We start from the raw sequence: 19,648 nt of genomic DNA, 5'->3' as shown, positions 1-19,648 counted from the left end.
TGAATTTGCTAATTACTGTTACACAGAAAAAGGTGGTAGAGGGTGGCATGCAGTGCTCAGGCTGACTTCGTACTCTGCTCTGGCGTACAAAGGAAAAAAAAAAATCTTTATACGTTTAGTGAACACCCACTGAGAACCTACTATGTGCCAGGCACAGGGGCTGGAGCTCCACAGCAGCTCCTGCCCACAGCTCACCAACATTTGTGCCCACAGAACCCAGTAGGGGAAGGATATGGTTCTCCAAGCTAGGTTTCCAAGGCCCAGTGCCCTAATTCAGCTCAAGGGAAGCTTAGGGACAGGGTGGTGGGCACTGCCCTTGTTTCCTGGGCTGTAGCTGAGGGGGCATGCTCAGCAGGTGAATGTTGGTTCTAGGTCCTTGTCTGGGCACACAAGGCTCTGTACACCCTGCCTCTCACTTGCATTTCTAGTCTATCTCCCGGCTACCCACTTTCTTGTGCCCTTGCGTATTGTACTTCCTCTGTCCGGAATGCCTTTACCACATTTTGTCACATAGCAAACTCCTACTGATCCTTCAAAACCCAGCTAAGACATCACTGCTTCTGGGAAGCCTTCTGGCTCCTCTCCCAGGTGAGTTCATCACTGCACCCTTTAGATTAGATGCCTCTATTTTCACTGTGATCACCTTGGTCTTCCTATAATAGACAGTAAGCTCCTTGGGGGCAGGAACTGCCTTAGTCATCTTGGGATTCAAATTTACAGCACAGGGCTTGGCACCCAGGAGGTGCAACTTCATTTCTTTCTTCTCCCCAGTGAGGGTTACATTCACGGCTTAAAATTACCCAGGAAGATATTTTATCCCAAAGATGCTTACATCATAATCAAGTCCTGGAAAATATTGTCTCACTTTACACATCAGAGGGAATTAAATCCAGGTTCTATTTGTGGATTAATTAAGAGACATGTCCTGGGGCAAGAAAGAGAACATTTACCTTTCAGCTAAAATGGTTATACTTCTGAATAAATTACATGGTCTTTGCCATCTCCTGCCTTCAACTCCCTGCGGCAGACTCAGGAAGGAGGAGGCGGTTAAGACACATTTGCTATAAACCTCAAAGACTGATAATTACCACCTCCCCCAATCAATGGGGCTCTGAAATGGGCAAAGGCAGGAGGGAGACATGCCTGCTGATGGAAAAGACAAGACCCAAGCAAGGTCTCCATGCTCATGGTTTATGCTGGAGCTTCTAGAATTAACTGAAGTGGAAAAGGAGGGTAGGCCCAGGAGGGGGCAGAGGGAGACAGATGGCGAGAAACTTACCACAATGATGTTTTCGTGCTCTTGGGTAGTCAAGTTCGTGTTCTAAAGGTTGAACACGGAAAGCAGGAGGGAAACAAACAAAAAACAGTATTAAGAAAATGGAGCATCTGTAGCTCAAAGGTCACACAGTTTTCCAGGCTCTCGGACAGAGTCTTTGTTGTTGTTCATGCCGATTCATGGAGATCCCATGCGTAACAGGATCAGATCATTGAGATCCACAGGGTTTTCAATTGCTGATTTTCGGAAATGGATCAGCAGGCCTTTCTTCCTAGTCTGTCTTAGTCTGGAAGCTCTACTGAAACCTGTTCAGCATCACAGCAATACCCAAGCCTCCAGTGACGGATGGGTGGTGGCCGTGCTTGAGGTGCACTGGCTGGAAACTGAACCCAGGTCTCCTGCATGGAAGGGGAGAATTCTACCACTGTAAAACCATTGCTTCTCTCACAGAGTCTAGGTGTTACTTTTTCTTAATTAAACAGATCAGAACATCGGCAAAGGCAGGGTCAGCAAGTGGGAAGAGTACAGCTTCTAGACAGGCAGAATGGAGTTCCCAGTCCCTGTTTCACTGCTTGCAAGTCATGCTATTTTGGGGAAGTCCATTCTCCTTGGAGACTCAGTTTCTCTTTCTGTAAATCAGAATCATGATAACTACACCTCTTTCGGCTGCAGTGAGAAGATACGTGGACAGTACCTGGAACCGTGCTTGGCCCTTGTTATAGTGAAACTGCTGGGAAACCAGAAGGCAGGTTCGTAATAAACATGTAATGAAACAGACCTTTTCTGAGTCTCAGCTCTGTGCCATACACTCTTTTAGGGGTGGCATGTATGTTATTTTAGTGGTTCTCAAACAAGGTTCCCAGGGAACACTGGTGTTCCATCAATTTGCCCACGATGTTTTGGCTAAATTCAAATTCTAGCATGTGGGTTATACGTGCTTAATTTTTAGTCCCCTTCCCCCTGAACTGAAATTTTCTTTAATATCTAGTGCCTGTTACCACCAGCTTGTGAGTACACGAACAAGGAGTACACAATGAACAAGGTGTTATGGGAAAACTAAAAAACAGCCACTGTTTTCTTTTTTGCTAGTTTAGTGTTGTATTCTCCTCTTAAAAAAAAAAAAAAATTTATTGAGGTGAAAATCATATAACATAAAATTAACCATTTTAAAATGAACAATCCCACGGCATTTAGTACATTTATAATGATGCAACCACCACCTCTATTTAGTTCCACATCATCCCCACCACTCCTCAACCAGTGAGTGGCCACACTCCATCCCCCCAGCCCTGAAAACCCCCAATCTACTTTCTGTCTCTGGATTTTCCTATTCTGGGAGTTTCAGATAAATGGAATCATACACTATGCAGCCTTTTTTTGTTGGCTTCTCTCACTTAGCACAGTGTTTTAAAGGAATGTCCAGGAGCAGCATGTATCAGTGTTCCCTCCTTTCTGTGGCTGGACATGGTATGTGTTCTGTTGTGTTTGTCTGTGTGTTTGGGTGGGCATAGGCTTTCCTGGGTATAAGCTCCTGTTTCCTAGCAGAGCCACGCTGGCAGCTCCTCAAGTGCCTCCTCACTTGAACAGCGCGCTGGCAACATCAATTGTTCCTGGTGTTCCAGAAAGAACCCCACGGCTCCCACCATCTAAAGAGACAGAACTGTAGCAGCATCTAAGACGTTTACACCAGCTAAGGGGCAGGTGCATTAGTGAGATCTCCTTTTGCCCAATAAGCAGACTGTCTGAGGGATGAACAGAGGCCACTGACCAGGGTCAGTGCTTGAACTCCAAGAGTCCTGTCAGGGGCGCCCTGTGGCCACAGGTTCCCACGGAGGTACCCTGACCCCTGATTGGCTTAGGCACGCCCTAGAGGCACATGCTCCAAGAACACAAGGAAGGATGTTTTTTGGCTTCTACCACCATTTTCACCTTGGTGGACGTTAGTGGAGTTTGAGCAGCCTATTTACAGCAGGTTATTAAATATCCGTCATTTTTAGCCCTGGTAGACGGAAGCTGGATTTGGTGTATTCTTTGATCAGGAGTGCACTATGCCTCAGCACAGCGTAAGGTGCACTGTACGCCACCCACCTATTTCTCACTGTTGTGCAGGTGCTCTCACTCTCCCTGGTGACTGACGAGCTACCTGAGACTCACAGAGGTACAGTCTCTTGTCCGGGAGCACTGCTAATAGGTGGTGGGGTAAGGGCTCAAACCCACCTATCTTGATTCCTTGGGTCCCTGAGTGATGTAAAGGGTTAATATGCTTGTCTGCTATCTGAAAGGCTGAGGGTTTGAGTCTACTCAGAGGAGCCTCAGAAAAAAAGCCTGGTGATCTACTTCTAAAATACCAGCCATTGAAAACCCTATGGGGCACAGTTCCACTCTAACACATGTGGGGTCGCCAGGAGTCGGGACTCAACCTGACAGCCAACTTGTCTCAATTCCTAAGCCCACATTTCTAACCATTGAGCATAGTGCCCAGCCCATCCAAGGGACATCTCCATATTTCAGGCTGTGCCAAGAGGATGAGCCCACCCCTCACCCCCACCCCTGTGCCTTTCCAGGATGAGCCTTTATCGACCATGTATACTGCTTCCTCTGTCCTGGTCACCTGCTGCAGCCTGTGTTGTTCTGCAGGGAACCTTTTCTCTCTCCACCAAGGCCATTTTCAGCCCGGGTGGAGATTGCTCGCTAATAGCCAGTGCATTAGAGGAAACACTTAAATACAAGCTAAGTGGCCACTCTACACACCCAACTCAACAAAGCCTCGGAGGCTGGGGACTCAGGCTGGGCACAGAGGCTGGGGACGCAGGCGGGGGACGAAGGTCGGGGACACAGGCTGGGGACGCAGGCTCTGCTCCACCTGTGGGGGGGGCAGTTCCTTCTCAGAACTGTTTTGCTGCCTTGACAAACCCCTCCATGATGCTCCCTCCCTCTGGAATCTTCCACCCTCTGGGGGTTTGGTGATGCCTAGTGCCTCTCCCCAGGAGGCCTCAGAAACAACTTGAGTAAAGAGAACAGAGAAGGAATCTAGTGCCATATACTCTAAACCAAAAAAGGGCAAGAAGGTAGGGGCTTCATTTGTGTTCCCCCGGACTAACAACCTCCCCTCTAAATGTGTGGCTAGGGGTGCTGAAGGGACCAGGTCACAGCCATCTCCCATAGTGGGAAACATTCTGACCACTGAAGAAATGCTCACTGTAGATCAGGCAGACTGCTAAGCATTTCACATGTATTATATCCCTCAATCCTCAATTCTGTGAAACGGGTGCTACTACTCGCCCCAATTTATAGATGGAAAACTGGGGCCGTTTAGTGAGGGCAGAACCGCAATACGCACTCTCAACCACTGTCTGATGTAGTTCTGTCTCCCCACTTGCTAAATGGTTTCTACCAACTCGAACTGATGTCACCTTGATGAGCATGGGCTTAGCAATGGCACAGACCTGGGAGGGTCCTGGCCCACCACTTGTCTGAGTGACCTCAGCTAAAAGACTTAACCTCTCAGGCCTCAATTTACTTCTCTGTAATTGTTTTTGTTTTGCACCCATCACCCACTATTTATTTCCAAAACTTTCTCATCACCCCAAACAGAAACTCTATACCTATTAAGCAGTAACTCAGTAACCACTCCCCCTGCCCCTGGTAATCACTACACTATTTTCTATTTCTACATATTTGCCTAGTCTACCTATTTCATATGAGTGAGATCATAAAATACTTGTCCTTTTGTGACTGACTTATTTCACTCAACTTGATATTTTCAAGGTTCATTCATGTCATACCCCGTATCAAGACTTACTTCTCTTCATGGTTGAGTAATATTCTATTGTATGATATACCACATTTTGTTTATCCATCCTCCGTAAGTTTTAATCAGAGCTTTGAACTGGTTCAGAACAGTTCTGTATTTGCTGATGTAAATAAGGGCACCATACACACTGCATAGCAACCAAATCTGCTGCCCATCAGATTTTGTCCAGAATAGGAAACAAACAGTGGTGCCCTGTTCAAAGATGGCGGCTGACCTGTGCTGCTTTGAGTGTATGTCGCTTTCCACAGTACTGCCAATAATTCCAATCTCCCATTGGGAGACTGGATTTTTGACAGAACTGTGGGGAGCAACACACAAAGTGGCACAGTTGGCTGCCATCTTTGAGTGGGCCACCACTGTTTGTTTCCTGCTCAGGTCAATACCCCACAGGCAATAGATATGGTTGCTATGCGATGGGTATACTGCTCATTTTCGTTGTCAATTACTGAACCCTTTCGAACGGCGTTCAATGCCCTGGTTTTAATAATTTGTGGAAATTTAAAAGGTCTCTTCCAATGCCTAACAAAGTGATGGCCACATTTTATGTGCTTGGAACAATGTCAGTGTCACTTAGAGAAGGACTGAGCCTTAGCCAAGGGAACACTGAGTCAGTTGGCCTGAGCTATACCCAGCTCTGTCCCTTAGGAGCTGTCAGCTCTCATCAGAGCAATAGGACGAATGATACTGACTCCTGGCCTGTCACAAACTAGGTACACGGCAAATGTGAGCTTCTTTTTTTCCTTAAATGCCTTTATCCCTCCACCCTAGCGCTTGAGGGCCAGCTGACTTGGAGGCCAAGGCCATGGGCATGTGGTCCCATGGGATGTAGTTGAGATGGGAAGGAATCCTGCCACAGGTTGGTGACAGTGTGGTGTCTGCCCTGCTCACCACTGTCCTGGTGATGTGCCTCATTTGGCAATGGTGTGGTGGTGGTCAAGCTTAGTGGTGGAGTTGACAGGGTGGCCAATGCGGCCTGACAATGAAAATGCCATGTGAGTTGGGGAGTCACTCAGTGTCTGTGGGCCTCACCTTTCTCCTCTGTGAAATGGACACAGCATGGCCCATCTCTCAGGGAGAAAGAGTATTAGATGAAATGCTGTGTGCATGGTACCTGGGACCTGCCGTCATGACACACAACAGGTGCATACTAAAAAGGTGAGCTGCCCTCCCCTTGTCCAGATGAGAAGCCAGCCTCATGGCCTACCAACCTCACCCTTTCTCCTGCCCAGGGTGGGAAGCCTGAACTTGAGGCTGGGCATGTGACCCTCTTGACCGTGGAATTCCAGGCCTTGATTCCTTTCAGTGCCTGAATTTTTACTCTTCTGCTGAACGGGCTGGCCTCTCACCTGAGTATACAACAGAGGGTTGTTGTACGGAAATAATGGGGCAGAGGGCCCCACTATTTCCATGACCATCCCTGTTGCCTACTTTCTACCTACTGCCCCACCTCCTCCCAGGGTGAAGGGGCCTCTCCATTCAGCAGACCTGAAAGGCCTGGCCACTTCCCTGGTCTGTGGGTAGAAGCCAGCCTGGGCCTGCAGAGAGAGCAGAGTGTTCTACACAGCAGGGAATGCATGTGGAGGCTCAGACGGGAGTGTAGGAGCTCTCGAAGATACTATGGGTGCCAGGGACAGGGGGCCAGGCTCAGTGGAGGGGGCAGAGCAATTACTCTGGTGACCATGGATAAAGTTCAAATCAGGAGTTGCCACCTCCAGTGTCCCCCAGGGGGCCAGGCAGGCAAATAAACAAGCTAAGTATTAATATTTGCAAAGCACTCAGAATAGCTCCAGGAAAAGAGCAAGCAGGGAGAGGTGTTTCCACAGCACCCCTCACCTGCTAAGGAACACTGTAACTGACACAACAGTTAAGACTCCTTGTTTACTGTTGGTCTCCCCTGCTAGAACATAAGCCACATGAGGGTAGGGTTTCGTTTGGTTCGAATACCTAGAACAGTGCCTGACACATAGCACTCACTCAAAGTGAGGGCAACTGGCAAACCAGATGGTGCAGTCAGTCTAGTGGCGGTCACACCACGCCAGCTATGTGCTGCTGCCAGGTTTCTAACCGTGGGTGGTGTGGAACAATCGGGGAGACAGAGAGGCATGCCTGCCTGGAGCCCCGGAGCAGATGTGGGGCCAGTGTGGAGGGTGCCCCCACAAGTCTGGACTGCCTCTCGGAGTTAACCACCACGAAAGCAGGAGGACAGGGCAGTCCAAGGGCTTCGCCAACATCTTCCCTTCCAGGAATGAATTAGGTTGATGGTTAGTCTTATATGTCAACGTGGCTCAGCTATAGCATTCAGTTAACTGAATACTCATCTAGGTATTGCTGTGAAGGGCCTTCGTATACGTGGTTAAACATCTAGTCAGTTGACTTTGGATAAAGGAGATTACGCTCGCTAATGTCGTGGGCCTCGTCCAACCAGTTGAGGCCGGAAGAGCAAAAATGGAGGTTTCCAGGAGAAGAAATTCTTCCTGGAGACTGTTGCATCAACTCCCGCCTGAATTTCCTGTCTGTCTGCCAGCCCTACCGATTTCAGACTTGCCAGCCCCATTGTCACGTACACCAACCAACTCCTAAAAATAAATCAGTCTCAATGGATGGTGGTGATGGTGGCACAACATGGTGAATGTAATTACTGTCACTGAATTGTACAGTTAAAAATGGTTAAAATGTCAAACGTTTTGTATATATATATTTTACCACAATAAAATGTTTTTAAAAACCAAATAAAATAAATCAGCGTCTCTCTCCCTCTCACTCTCCTTTGTCCTCCCCTTCTCTCTCTCTCTAAATGTACATAAATGGCGTACCTGGGAGGTACAAATGGTGAACACGCTTGGCTGCTAACCGAAAGGCTGGATGTTCAAATTCACTCAGAGATGCCTCAAAAGAAAGGCCTGGAGATCTACTTCTGAAAAATCAGCCACTGAAAATCCTGTGGAGCACAGTTCTACTCTGACACATACAGGATTGCCATGAGTCACAGGTGACCCAGTGGCAGCTACTTGGTCTCCTTCTCAGACTACCTGTGCGGTAGATTAATTACTTTTGTGTGTGGCCTTTCTAGCTATAGTCCCGTAACTCCCACCCAGGTGACTGTGACAGAGTAACTGTGCCCTACCAAGTGGATTTCAGTTCTGCCTTAAAAGAGCCATTTCCAGAGCAAAGGGAAAAGCCCGCCACTACCAAGGAAGGAGAAACCAGCAGGAGAGGTCTGGAAGCAGGAAATGGCATGGTGGGCTTCCCGGCCCATGGAGAGAGAAAAGCTGAATGCAGAAAAACTGAGTGCCTCTGGGCAGAGACTGAGGGCCAGGGAGAGGCGTGCCTGGGAGCACAGCTGGGAAGAGGTTGTACTGATGGAAAAACTTTATCCTGAGTGTTCTTGAGCCTGAATTGTAACTGCTACTTCCCTAATAAACCCCATAATTGCGAGGATGGTCTGTGAGTTCTGTGTGGCCATTGAATGAATTATCGAACGCACAAGAGAGTGCTGTGGGAGGAACGGTTGGTGTCAGGACTAGTAGAGATGGCGTAGAAATGGCCTAGAGATGGCCCAAAGAGGAAGAGTGTCTGACCTCTGCCTCATTAAGAATCAGCCTTGGGCTGTTGATCTTGGTTCTCCCTTCCCCTTTGTGGGGTACGAGAAGGTCAAACACCTCCCCCAGGCCATTTTTACACCCTGGGTGGCTGAGAGGGAGACCACTCACCTCCTTAGGCAACTTGGAAACAATGCAAACTCGAATCGAATTCTGTTTCTATTTGTGGCTTGGTACAGGGCTGGTGCTCGATGGGAGTAAAGGAGAAGAGCTTAAAAGGGAAGGGGGCGCACGTTACCTCTGAGAGCAGTTTGGAGACAATTTCCAGAGGGGCCTGGTTGATGGAGTCATCCTGCAGGGGGGATGTCAGCGCCATGTCCACCAGAGTGCGGATCTCTTTCAAGACGACTTCCCAACGGCTCGGGTTACTCAAGACTTTCTTGTATTTGTAAATCTTTTTCTGCTCAGGAATGACAAGGAAACATGAACATGTTACTGATACTCCAGGGCAGACAATACAAGATGATTAAAGAATCAGGGATGTTCATGGCAAAAGCCCTGAGAAATCTTCACTTGGCCCCAGGGGTGCATTAACCAAAAATCGGCACCGGCTTACAGTAAGCAATGTAGGCACCGGCTTAATTGTGTTTACTTACTAATGTGCAGTGCACAATTTCACCTGTAAAATTCTGCATTACAGATTAGTAAAATAAGCACAAGTGAGCCTGTGTGTACCTTGCTTATTGGGTAATCTCTCCCTGCTCTGCCCACTCCCTCCCCACCAGGAAACTGGCACCTGCAAGAAGGAAGAGTTGCTGAGAGGCACGCAGTGCGTTTGCTGCAGCCGGGCTTCCCGGGCACAACCACGAGAGGAGTACTTTTCCACCCTGTTTGCAATGACTTAAAAAAGGAACTGAGAGATTTCTCTTACGGATCAAATCTTCTGCCAAACTTTTATTCCTCAAGTATTCAAAAAGTGGAAACATTCATGGGTCCACAAAGGGACTTTCTTTTAGTTGAAGGTGCTGTTTTCACTCATCCTTCTCCTAAGAGGTCGCCCCCGGAAAGCAGGGTTCTGCTAAGACACATGACAGACAGAACATGGCCAGGTGGGGACTAGGCCCAGAAGGTCCCCCAGGAAATGCAGTGCAGCCCTCTGCATCCACCTGGTGAAGAAGAGGGAGCATTCTCACCTCCTCTCTGGCGCTCTGTGCCTCCAAAGCTAGAGAGAGGCTAGGGCAGGGGTGCTGCCTGGATTTGAGGCTGAGTCAGTTCCGCCTCTCTGACATCATGGAAACAGAAGCCCTCAGAAGACAGAGGTCCCAGCCAAATTCTTCCTCCCGCCTGGCGCTGCCCCGGCCTGCCTGGGAACCTCTCCTTCTAACTGGATGTACGCCTTCATTAAGTGTGCTGCTCCTTGGGGAAAGCCTAATTTTAGTGTCACCGTGCCAGCAGCTAGCTGGGGTGACATGTCACAATCTCTGAGCCAAGGTCTGAATGAGGGAAGGAGGGGTTGAGGGTCCCTCGCTGGCCCCTAATACTCAAACAGAAGCTCGTAGGCTACCTCCATCTCCATGACCACTTAGTTTCTAAGTTAAGAGTTACAAAGTGGTCTTGGGACCCAATGCCTAAAAAGAAGTATTTGGAGGAAGTAGTTCATATCGATGCTGTGATGCTGGAAGCTATGCCGCAGGTATTTCAAATACCAGTAGGGTCACCCATGGTAGACAGGTTTCAGCAGAGCTTCCAGTCTAACACAGACTAGGAAGAAAGGAATGGTGATCTACTTCCAAAAATTATCCAGTGAAAACCCTATGGATCACAACAGAATATTGTTCAAAATTGTGCTGGAAGATGAGCACCCTAGCTGAAAGGCACTCAAAATACACAGTGGGTGCAACTATGGACTTGAGCATACCAATAATTGTAAAGATGGCAGAGGACCGGGGGACATTTTGTTCTGTTATACACAAGGTTGCCATGAATTGGTGCTGACTCAACAGCGACAAACTACACGAACAAGTCCGTATCAAACCGAATAGCTGATTAAACTGAATGAAGCATTGTGGTGGGGCGCGGAAAGTAGGCTATGGAGTCAGAGAGACCTGGTTCTTCCTACAAAGTACTTCACCTACTGAGGCTTAGTTTCTTCATCTGTAAATTGGACACAAGAATACCTTGTAGCTTTTTTCAGTATGCAACCCGCATAAATCTGGGACCCATGTGGAACTCTGTATGGAGTTACATTAAAAAACATGGTACAAATAGAATAGCCGAAACTAACAAAAGAGAAAGAAACTCTGGTCCTCAACTTGCCTCTTTTTGAAAAACTGCAAAGGGGACCAAGTTTACAATCCACGGCAAAACAAGTGGTATCCCATTTCTTTCCTCTCCATTTTTTTCCACACCCCGGACTTTTTTGGAGCCTTTTACTTATGAATCATTTTCATCACCACCATCATCACACAGTTAACAGGCACCAAAAGGGCTTAAGAAATTTCCCCTCTTCATCCTAGATCTTTCTTATGTAAATCAATGTAGCAGCTTCTCTTTTCCTCATCCTGTTCTCCTTCTTCCTCCTTTTTCTCTCTCTCTCTCTCTCTCATTCTATCACCCACCCACCTACCTATCTAAGAAGGCCTTTCTCTCCTCACTCCACCTCCCTGGTCTTATGGCTCTTTGCACTTTCACCGATTCTGCATCAAGAATGAGACAAACTTTTCTGGGGACCAGTAGGACAGAGGAAACAAGCTGTAAACAAGCTGTTTAAGCAAAGACATCATACTTTTCACGAGCTAGGGGAGGGAAAAAAGACCAGAAACATTTACTTATCAATCATTTTCAATCCTATAAGGACTGGAAGAAATGCACTCCAAGTTGCATGCAGGGTGGGGGTTCAGGGAAAGGGAAATACGCTGTTGGTGGTGATGACAATGATGATGGGCACCTGCTGAACCCCGTGACTTTAAGGACACAATTCACCCAGTCCACTGAGGCTCCTCTGGAAGTGTAACCTACCTTCTTCCTAGTAACTACCAGCTGAAGCCTCCCTGCCCGGCACCACAAGCCGGAGACGCTGTCTTAGCTGTACAACCAAGTCTGTGCAAAACACAAAGTGTCTAGAAGTGAACCCAATCCCTCCCAGAAGATGAATGCTTCTTTGATTCCCTGAGACTGGTTTTAGTCCATACCCAGAGAATTGCTTAATTTTTAAATGACCATGAAATGGTCACAAAAATCCATCATATATTAAGCCCCCAAGAAAACCACTGAGATCTGTAAGCATGTATTCCCACAGTAGATTCTAGGTTTGAGTCTGTTCTGAGCTCTAAGTGGCCTCTCTTCTGATCAGCTGCGAGCTATTTACTTTTGAAAGAATAATGACTTCATTACTTTTGAGAGGCTGATGAACGCTCATTATAAAGTATTTTAGCCATACTGAAGAGCACAAAGATGTGCATAAGTGAAAAAAAAGGCCTCGAGAATCCCACAACCCAGAAATAACCAGTGCTTAGTATTTGGAAAACATCATTCCAGCCAACTCTCATTTAAACTTTACAAAATATGATCAACGCGTTGGGGTGGTCAGTGGTAAGTACGCGGTCTCCTGCTCTCCACATGAAGACATCATTCGAAATGCAGAGCCAAATTGGGGCTCAGCTGAGCACTGTCACATGGCCTCAAGGATGAGCCCCCTTCATCAGGGAACCAGCCTCACCACTCACCAACACAGGCGCCTCGTTAGAGTGAGGAGGAAATGGCTCTCCTGTGAGCACTCAAGTCCTTGCTTAACAGGCATCCATGGGAGACTGTTTATAGAGGCCACATGCAAAACCAGAAGGCCCCGGTAGTTACAACAAAGGTGAACATTTAGTAAGCATGTACTACCTGCTAGGCACTATGCTAAGCACCTGATAAGCATGTAATCCTCACAATAACTCTGAGCTGGGGACTTGTTACAGGTTACGGTATGCCCAGAAGCAGATCCAAAGACAAGGAAGCAAGTGCAAATGGTTTATTTGAGAGGTGATGGTAGGAAACAGTGGGGGGAAGTGAGCCAGGGACGACAAGGCAGTCAATAAATGGGGCATCATCGCAACAGGCAATGCTGTCCACTGCAGGCAACTTGGGCGCAATCCTGCTGGAGAACTCCAGGAGACACTGTAGACCTCATACCCAAGAGGCGAGGGAGCTGGGGCATTTATCCACCATCTGCCTGTCTGTCATTCGTGGGGAGCTATCTCTGGGGTATTAACGTTTCAGTAATCCTGGCCTGCCTTGTGCCCAGGCCGAAGTGATCCCACGGCCAGAATAAATATGCCCTCGAGCAGAGCCACAGGTGCTGATGGTGAGCAGCCTCCGGGTATAGAAGTGATCCCCTGCAGCTTCTGCCATAGGTCTGTTGGTATCCTCTGTTCACACACAAGAACACTAACACCAAGGCCTGGAGTGGGTAGCTGACTTGCCCAAAGTCAGGCAGCCAGAAAGGGACAATTCAGGATTCAAAATTAGCTCTGGTTAACTCCAAGGCTCTCACTGTATCACACCAGTCAGGGCCAGTGGAGCTGGATGCAGAGGTGGGGATGGAAAGAAGGGTAGGTACTTCAAGCCACACTGAGAAGGAGTCAAAAAGGGCTTGGTATGAGGCGAGCCCTGAGATCCAGAGGCCAAGTGGGAGGACCAGGGAGCCTGAGAGAAGGTTGTGGGGAGCAGCAGGTGAGACTAGGGCTGTCACTTTGGCAGGTCCCTGGCTCCCAGAAGAGGTGCTGAGCCTGGGAACAGGGCAGCACAGGGGAAAGGAAGGCGCGTCTAGTACCAACAGGGGCCTAGTCGCTCCTCATGACAAATTAGCATGTTTCATTCCAGGAACTCCCATGAGCTCTTCAGGCGATGAATCATGGTGGGATGGGGACAAGGACACCTCCGGAATCCCAATTCCCAGGAATCCGGCTCTCAGCTTTACAAAAGGGTCTTCCAGTTAACTCCATCCCGCTAAGGGGAGTTGATGGCCTGTTGGCTGTCCAGCATGGACCCCTCGGCCACAGAATTCCTTGAGGCGAAGATAGACAGAGGCCTTGTGGGTGGGCAAGTATGACCTGGGTGTTTCGGAGCAAGGTTCTGGCTTAAAACAGGGGTCGGTCAGCAAACTACAGCATGTGGACCAAATCTCCCCAAGACTGATTTTGTATGATAGAGCCAAGAATGGTTTTCCATGTTTTAAAGGGCTATGAAAACAAAGAAAGAAGAATATGTGACAGAATAGAATGTGTGCCATAAAAATCGAAATATTTTCTATCTGGCCCTTTACAGAAAAAGTGTGCCAACCTGATCCCTGGTTTAAAAGGTCAAGTCCCAACCTAGGAGTAAGCACACTAAATAATGCTCAACATCATTAGGCACCAGGGAAATGCAAATAAAAACACAACGAGATGCCACTTCACACCCACTAGGATAGCTATAACCACAAAGACAATACACCAAGGTAAGGGACCTTGTGTACTGCAGATAGGAATGTAAAATGGTACAGCCAATTTGGAAAACAGCTTGGGAGTTTCTTAGAATGTTAAATATAAATTTCTGCTCCTAGGAATCAACACAAGAGAAATGTACACATATGTCCACACAAAGACATACAGGTAAATGTCTACAGCCGTGTTACTCCTAATAGTCCCAAACTAGAAATAACCCAAATGTCCACGAACCGATGAACAGATTAAAAAAAAAAAAAAGTGGTACATCCATACAACGGAAGAGCATTCAGCAATAAAAAGGAAAGACCTACTCACTTGTGCAACAATATGGACAAACCTCACAAACATTTTTGCTAATTGGCAGAAGCCAGATACAAAAGACCAAATGTTATATGATTCCTTTTATACAAAATATCTAGAAAAGGCAAACTGATAGAGACCAAAAGTGTTAACAGTCATTGCCTGGGGCCGGGGGAGGGAACATGGATTGACTGCAAACAGGCACAAGAGGACCTCTTGGGGTGATGGAACTGTTCTAAAACTGGATTGTGGTGAGGGTTGCACAACTCTATAAATTTATTTAAATAACTATTGTACACTTACAATGGGTGACTTTCATGGCATGTAAATTATACCTCAATTAAGTTGTTTTTTTTTTAAAAAAAATCCCAAGCTGGGGGAGCAGAGGATGCCATCAAAGGCTTAGGCAGCTAAGCAGACTTCCATTCAAATCCAAGCTCTACTTCATCAGTCCGTTTGTCTCTCCATCTATCTCTCTATTCCTCCATACATCGTCCATCCATCTGTCTGTCAGTCCTTCCATCCATCCATCCACCCACCTAACAAAGATTGAGAACCGTCTACTATTATATGCCAGGCACTGTGTTAAGTACTAAATGGAGAGCAAAGCAGAGCATATGGAGCTCACAGCCTATTGCTTGTGCCTTGGTTTCCTCATCTGTAAAGTGGGCTAAGAATAACTACCATCCAAGGCTTGCTGTGACTATTCCATGAGAACATATATACATTTAGCCCCATTTCTGGCTAAACAGCAGCTCTAAATATTATCACCTACCAAATCCTGGGGGTGAGTGGTCCAGAGCAGGCAGGATTTTGGAGGGCTCCCACCATCTGTTACTAAGCCCCACCAGCTGCCAGAGCACAGAGCCACAGCAAGAGGCGCCTGCTGCCCGTGTGGAAGAGCCAGTCACTCCATTGCAATCCTCGCCCTCTCTGCGTGTCAGGGAAGGGATGTTACCTGGGCAACACCCGCCATCACTGTGGTAACTGCTCCCTCAGCAGAGGCAGCCACAGATGCCCGGTTCTCAGGCCTGGTAAAGCGAAGCCGCTCTGCTCCTCCACAGGAGACAAGCTGTCACCCAGAGTGTGCCCCTTGCCAGAGGAGGCGTGACTCAGAATGTGTTGAAGACACCTCCCTACGATGCTTGCCGCAGCCTCCGAGGCTCACACACTCACCCAAGCACGCATGCTCCCCATGACTTGTCATCTAAGCAGAGGCTGCTCAGCGGGTGGGAGGCGTGGAGCAGAGTGCTAGAGGACCCGCAGAGACACAAGAGTGGGGAGACTGGGCTGGTTTTTCCCACCTTTCCCAGTGAGGTCCTAAAGCTGTGCTGCCCACTATGAAAGCCACCAGCCACATGTGACAATTTACATTTAACTTCACTAAAATTAAGTACAACTAAAAATTCAGTGCCTTGGTCATGCCAGCCACAGTTCAAGGTTACAGAGTGACATGTGGCTCATGGCCACCACATTAGACAGCACAGATAGAGAACATTTCCACCGACAATGTTGTACTTCACATGGATCCCAGAAATTGGGAATGAAGTTTGGAATTGTCCCCATCCTTTTATGTTCTGGAAAACTGCTTATTGCAAAGCATCACCCTTACCCATGTCTCTTAGATAAGAAGACTCAGGGCTGCCCCTTGGCTCCCTATGACAAAGCCAGACATAGACCCTCCATTCTTGCTTCATAAATTAATAGCTAAACTGCTTGTCACCACTGATCAATGGGAACAAAATGCTTGTTAACCAAACTTTGGTTAAGCTTCTCTTTTTCCTCCAGACCCCTGGACTTTGACCTATCCTCAGCCTCAGACAGCATACTGCTCCCCTGTCCCCCAGCCCCCTGCCCTAAGGGCCCTCCTGAGAGGGTCAGTGTAAAACCTTCTCTGATTTACCATGGGATTATGTCACCCTTTCATCCCACTTCTTCACACCTGGTTCTTCCTAGCCTTGCTTACTCTTGTCTTTATAAAAGAAAAGCCCTTTTTGCCTAACTCTTGAAATGCTCGCTTGTCCATGGTCCCTTTCCCCTTGCGATAGTCTTTCTTTGTGAGTACACCTCTCCCTCTCAATGTCCAGACTTGGTTTTGATCTGACACCATCACTGCAAAATGTTTCAGTGGGCAGTCCTGTCCTAGAGTCTTGGAGTCCCTCTGCCATACGCCCCCAGAGGACCGAAGCATGCTTGTCTGTCGTTTCCTGTTCGTCAGTCCATACTTCTGTGCTGAGGGCCAACATGTATGTGGCATTGTGCTTCGCATAAGGAGGTGGCCCCTGCCCATGTAAGGCTGACCCTCCTGCGGGATCCCCCTCTCCATGCCTAAGCCCCCAGACTTTTCCTCCGAGGTCTACAGCACAGTCACCCCCCACATACCCGGCACACCCAGGAAGACTGACTGGTTGGTTAACTTCTCTGGCTTCCCTGACTTCTAGACAGGGGCCCTCAGACCACCTTGATTCCTTCAAAAATCACTATGGCTGTGGGTGTTAACGTGCACCACGTAATCTGCTGTCTCTGCCAAACTGGTGTGGTTCTGGGGGCCCTGGAAATTGGGCGGGGCACTTCCAGTCTTCTCTTTTTACACAGTCCTTCAGAATAGCTTTCCTTGAGTCCTTATGGCCCCAAAGACCATCATTTTGCCTTCAGATCCATCTGGGCCTTGTGACTGGCCCATGTGTGTCACCCCAACACCATCCATATGGCTCCAAGTCTTGATTATTGATCTAAGACCAGTTTGTAATCTCTTAGTCCCCATCATGGACTCTGCACAGGGACCCCACGGGTCAAACACAGACCCTGAGTCTAATTCTTCATGCCAACTACCCTATGCCATCCATATCACAAAATCAACCCCTCAGCTTTGGCCACGATTTACTTAAGAAGGCAGGATTGCCCTAATAATCTGCACAGTTTTAGTGAGCCAAGCACGTCTAGGATAATTGGAGTGTGTTCATTAATCTATATAAAATTGGGGTTTAAAATAACTAGAATATATTTAACTTAACTAGAAGTTGACACCCCAAAAAGATGAATTTTAAAGAAATTTACAAATGCATGTTTCAATTTTTTTTGTTGTTATAGATCAGGCTTTTGAGGCAAGCCACATTCTGGGATTAGTTTTTTTTTTCTTTTCTTTTCTTTCCTCTCCAACTAGGAGTCTTCCCTTGCCCCAGCTGGGTAGGGGCAGCCCCCAGTGTCTTTGGGAATCATGGGAGCTTCACCCAGGAGAGCCCAAAACGCTGACCTGCCCAGGACCCTCTGGGCCTGAGAACCAAGGTCTGGAATGGACCAGGTGGTTGTCACTGCCTGTTTTTTAATTTCCCCCAGAAATAAATCCATAGTTATATTTATATGTGTATATATAACATACATATACACGTTGCTGTTGTTAGGTGCCATCGAGTCATGGCAACCCTACATACAACAGAACGAAACGCTGCGCGGTCCTGCCCATCCTCACAATTTTTGCTATGCTTAAGCCCATTGTTGCAGCTTCTGACATTGTTGTAGTAGTTATTGTTAGGTGTCATCTAGTTGATTCCGACTTATAGTGACCCCATGTAAGAGCAGAACTGCCCCCACAGGGTTTCCTAGGCTATAATCTGTGTGTGTGTATGTGTGTGTGTGCTTTAGGTCAAAGTTTACAGCTCAAGTTAATTTATACACATATTGTTATGTGACCTAGTTGCAATCCCTATAATGTGCCAGCATACTCACCCTTTCCAATTCAGGATTCCCCTGTCCATCCAACCAGCTCTTGTCCCTTTCTGCCTTCTCATCCTGCCTACGGACAGGAGCCACCCATTTGGTCTCATGCATCTACTTGAACTAAGAAGCAGATTCTTAGCGAGTATTATTTTATGTTTTATAGACCAGTCTAATCTTTGTCTAAAGAGTTGGCTTCAGGAATGGTTTCAGTTCTGGGTTAACAGAGAGTCTGGGAGCCACGTCTTTGAGGGTTCCTCTAGTCTCAGTCAGACCATTAAGTCTGGTCTTTTTACGTGAACTTGAGTTCTGCACCACACTTTTCTCCTGCTCTGTCGTGGACTCTCTGTTGTGTTCCCTGTCAAGGCAGTCTTTGGTGGTAGTTGGGCACCATCTAGTTCTTCTGGTCTCAGGCTGATGGAGTCTCTGCTTTATGTGGCCCCTTTTGTCTCTTGGGCTAATATTTCCCTTGCGTCTTTGGTGTTCATTCTCCTTTGCTCTAGGTGGGTTGGGACCAATTGATGCATCTTAGACGGCCGCTCACAAGCTTTTAAGACCCCAGACACCACTCACCAAAGTAGGATGCAGAACGTTTTCTTAATAAACTTTGTTATGCCAACTGACCTAGATATTCCCCGAAACCATGGTCCCCAGCCCCAACCCCCGCTACGCTGTCCCTCAAAATGTTTGGTTGTGTTCAGGAAACTTCTTAGCTTTTGGTTTAGTCCAGTTGTGCTGACTTCCCCCGTATTGTGTGTTGTCCTTCACTTCACCTGAGATAATTCTTGTCTACTATCTAGTGAATTCCCCTCTCTCTCCGTCCCCACCCTCGTAACCATCAAGAAACATTTTCTTCTGTGTTTAAACCTTTTCTTCAGTTCTTATAATAGTGCTCTCATACAATATTTGTCCTTTTGTGACTGATTAATTTCACCCAGCACAATGCCTTCCAGATCCATTCACGTTGTAAGATGTTTTGTGGGCTCATCATTGTTCTCTATCGTTGCCTAATATTCCATTGTGTGTATATACCATAATTTGTTTATCCATTTATCTATTGACGGGTGCCTAGGTTGTTTCCATCTTTTTGCTACAATGAACAGTGCTCCAATGAACATGGGTATGCATTTATCTATTTGTGTGACAGCTCTTATTTTTCTCGGATATATTCCAAGGAGTGGAATTGCTGATCGTATGGTACTTCTATTTCTAGCTTTTTTAAGGAAGCGCCTAATAGATTTCCAAAGTGGTTGTACCATTTTACCTTCCCATCAGCACTGTGTAAGTGTGCCAGTCTCTCCACAACTTCTCCAACATTTATTATTTTGTGTTTTTTGGGTCAGTGCTAGCCTTGTTGGGGTGACATGGTATTTCATTGTAGTTTTGACTTGCATCTCTCTAATAGCTAACAATCATGAGCATTTCCTCATGTATCTGCTAACCGCTTGAATGTCTTCTTTGGTGAAGTGTCTGTTTATATCCTCTGCCCATTTTTTAATTGGGTTATGTGTCTTTTCATAGTTGAGGTTTTGCA

General features: G+C 47.2%; 1 protein-coding gene across 2 annotated transcripts in view; it reads right to left on the bottom strand.

Moving 5' to 3' along the window:
* The window catches only part of CMIP (c-Maf inducing protein), a 250,600-nt gene that overhangs the window by 48,101 nt on the left and 182,851 nt on the right, over window positions 1–19,648 (bottom strand). For both annotated transcript variants that reach the window (XM_049864728.1, XM_049864729.1), the window contains 2 exons: window positions 8,928–9,089; window positions 1,280–1,321 (listed from right to left, as the gene is read on the bottom strand). In XM_049864728.1, coding sequence (XP_049720685.1) covers window positions 1,280–1,321; window positions 8,928–9,089 — 204 coding nt within the window. The remainder of the gene's footprint in view (window positions 1–1,279; window positions 1,322–8,927; window positions 9,090–19,648) is intronic.

Source organism: Elephas maximus, chromosome 21, assembly GCF_024166365.1.
Source record: "Elephas maximus indicus isolate mEleMax1 chromosome 21, mEleMax1 primary haplotype, whole genome shotgun sequence".
Lineage (NCBI taxonomy): Eukaryota > Metazoa > Chordata > Mammalia > Proboscidea > Elephantidae > Elephas > Elephas maximus.
The sequence above is the reverse complement of the archived record's forward strand: the minus strand, read 5'-3'. Positions and strand labels throughout refer to the sequence as shown.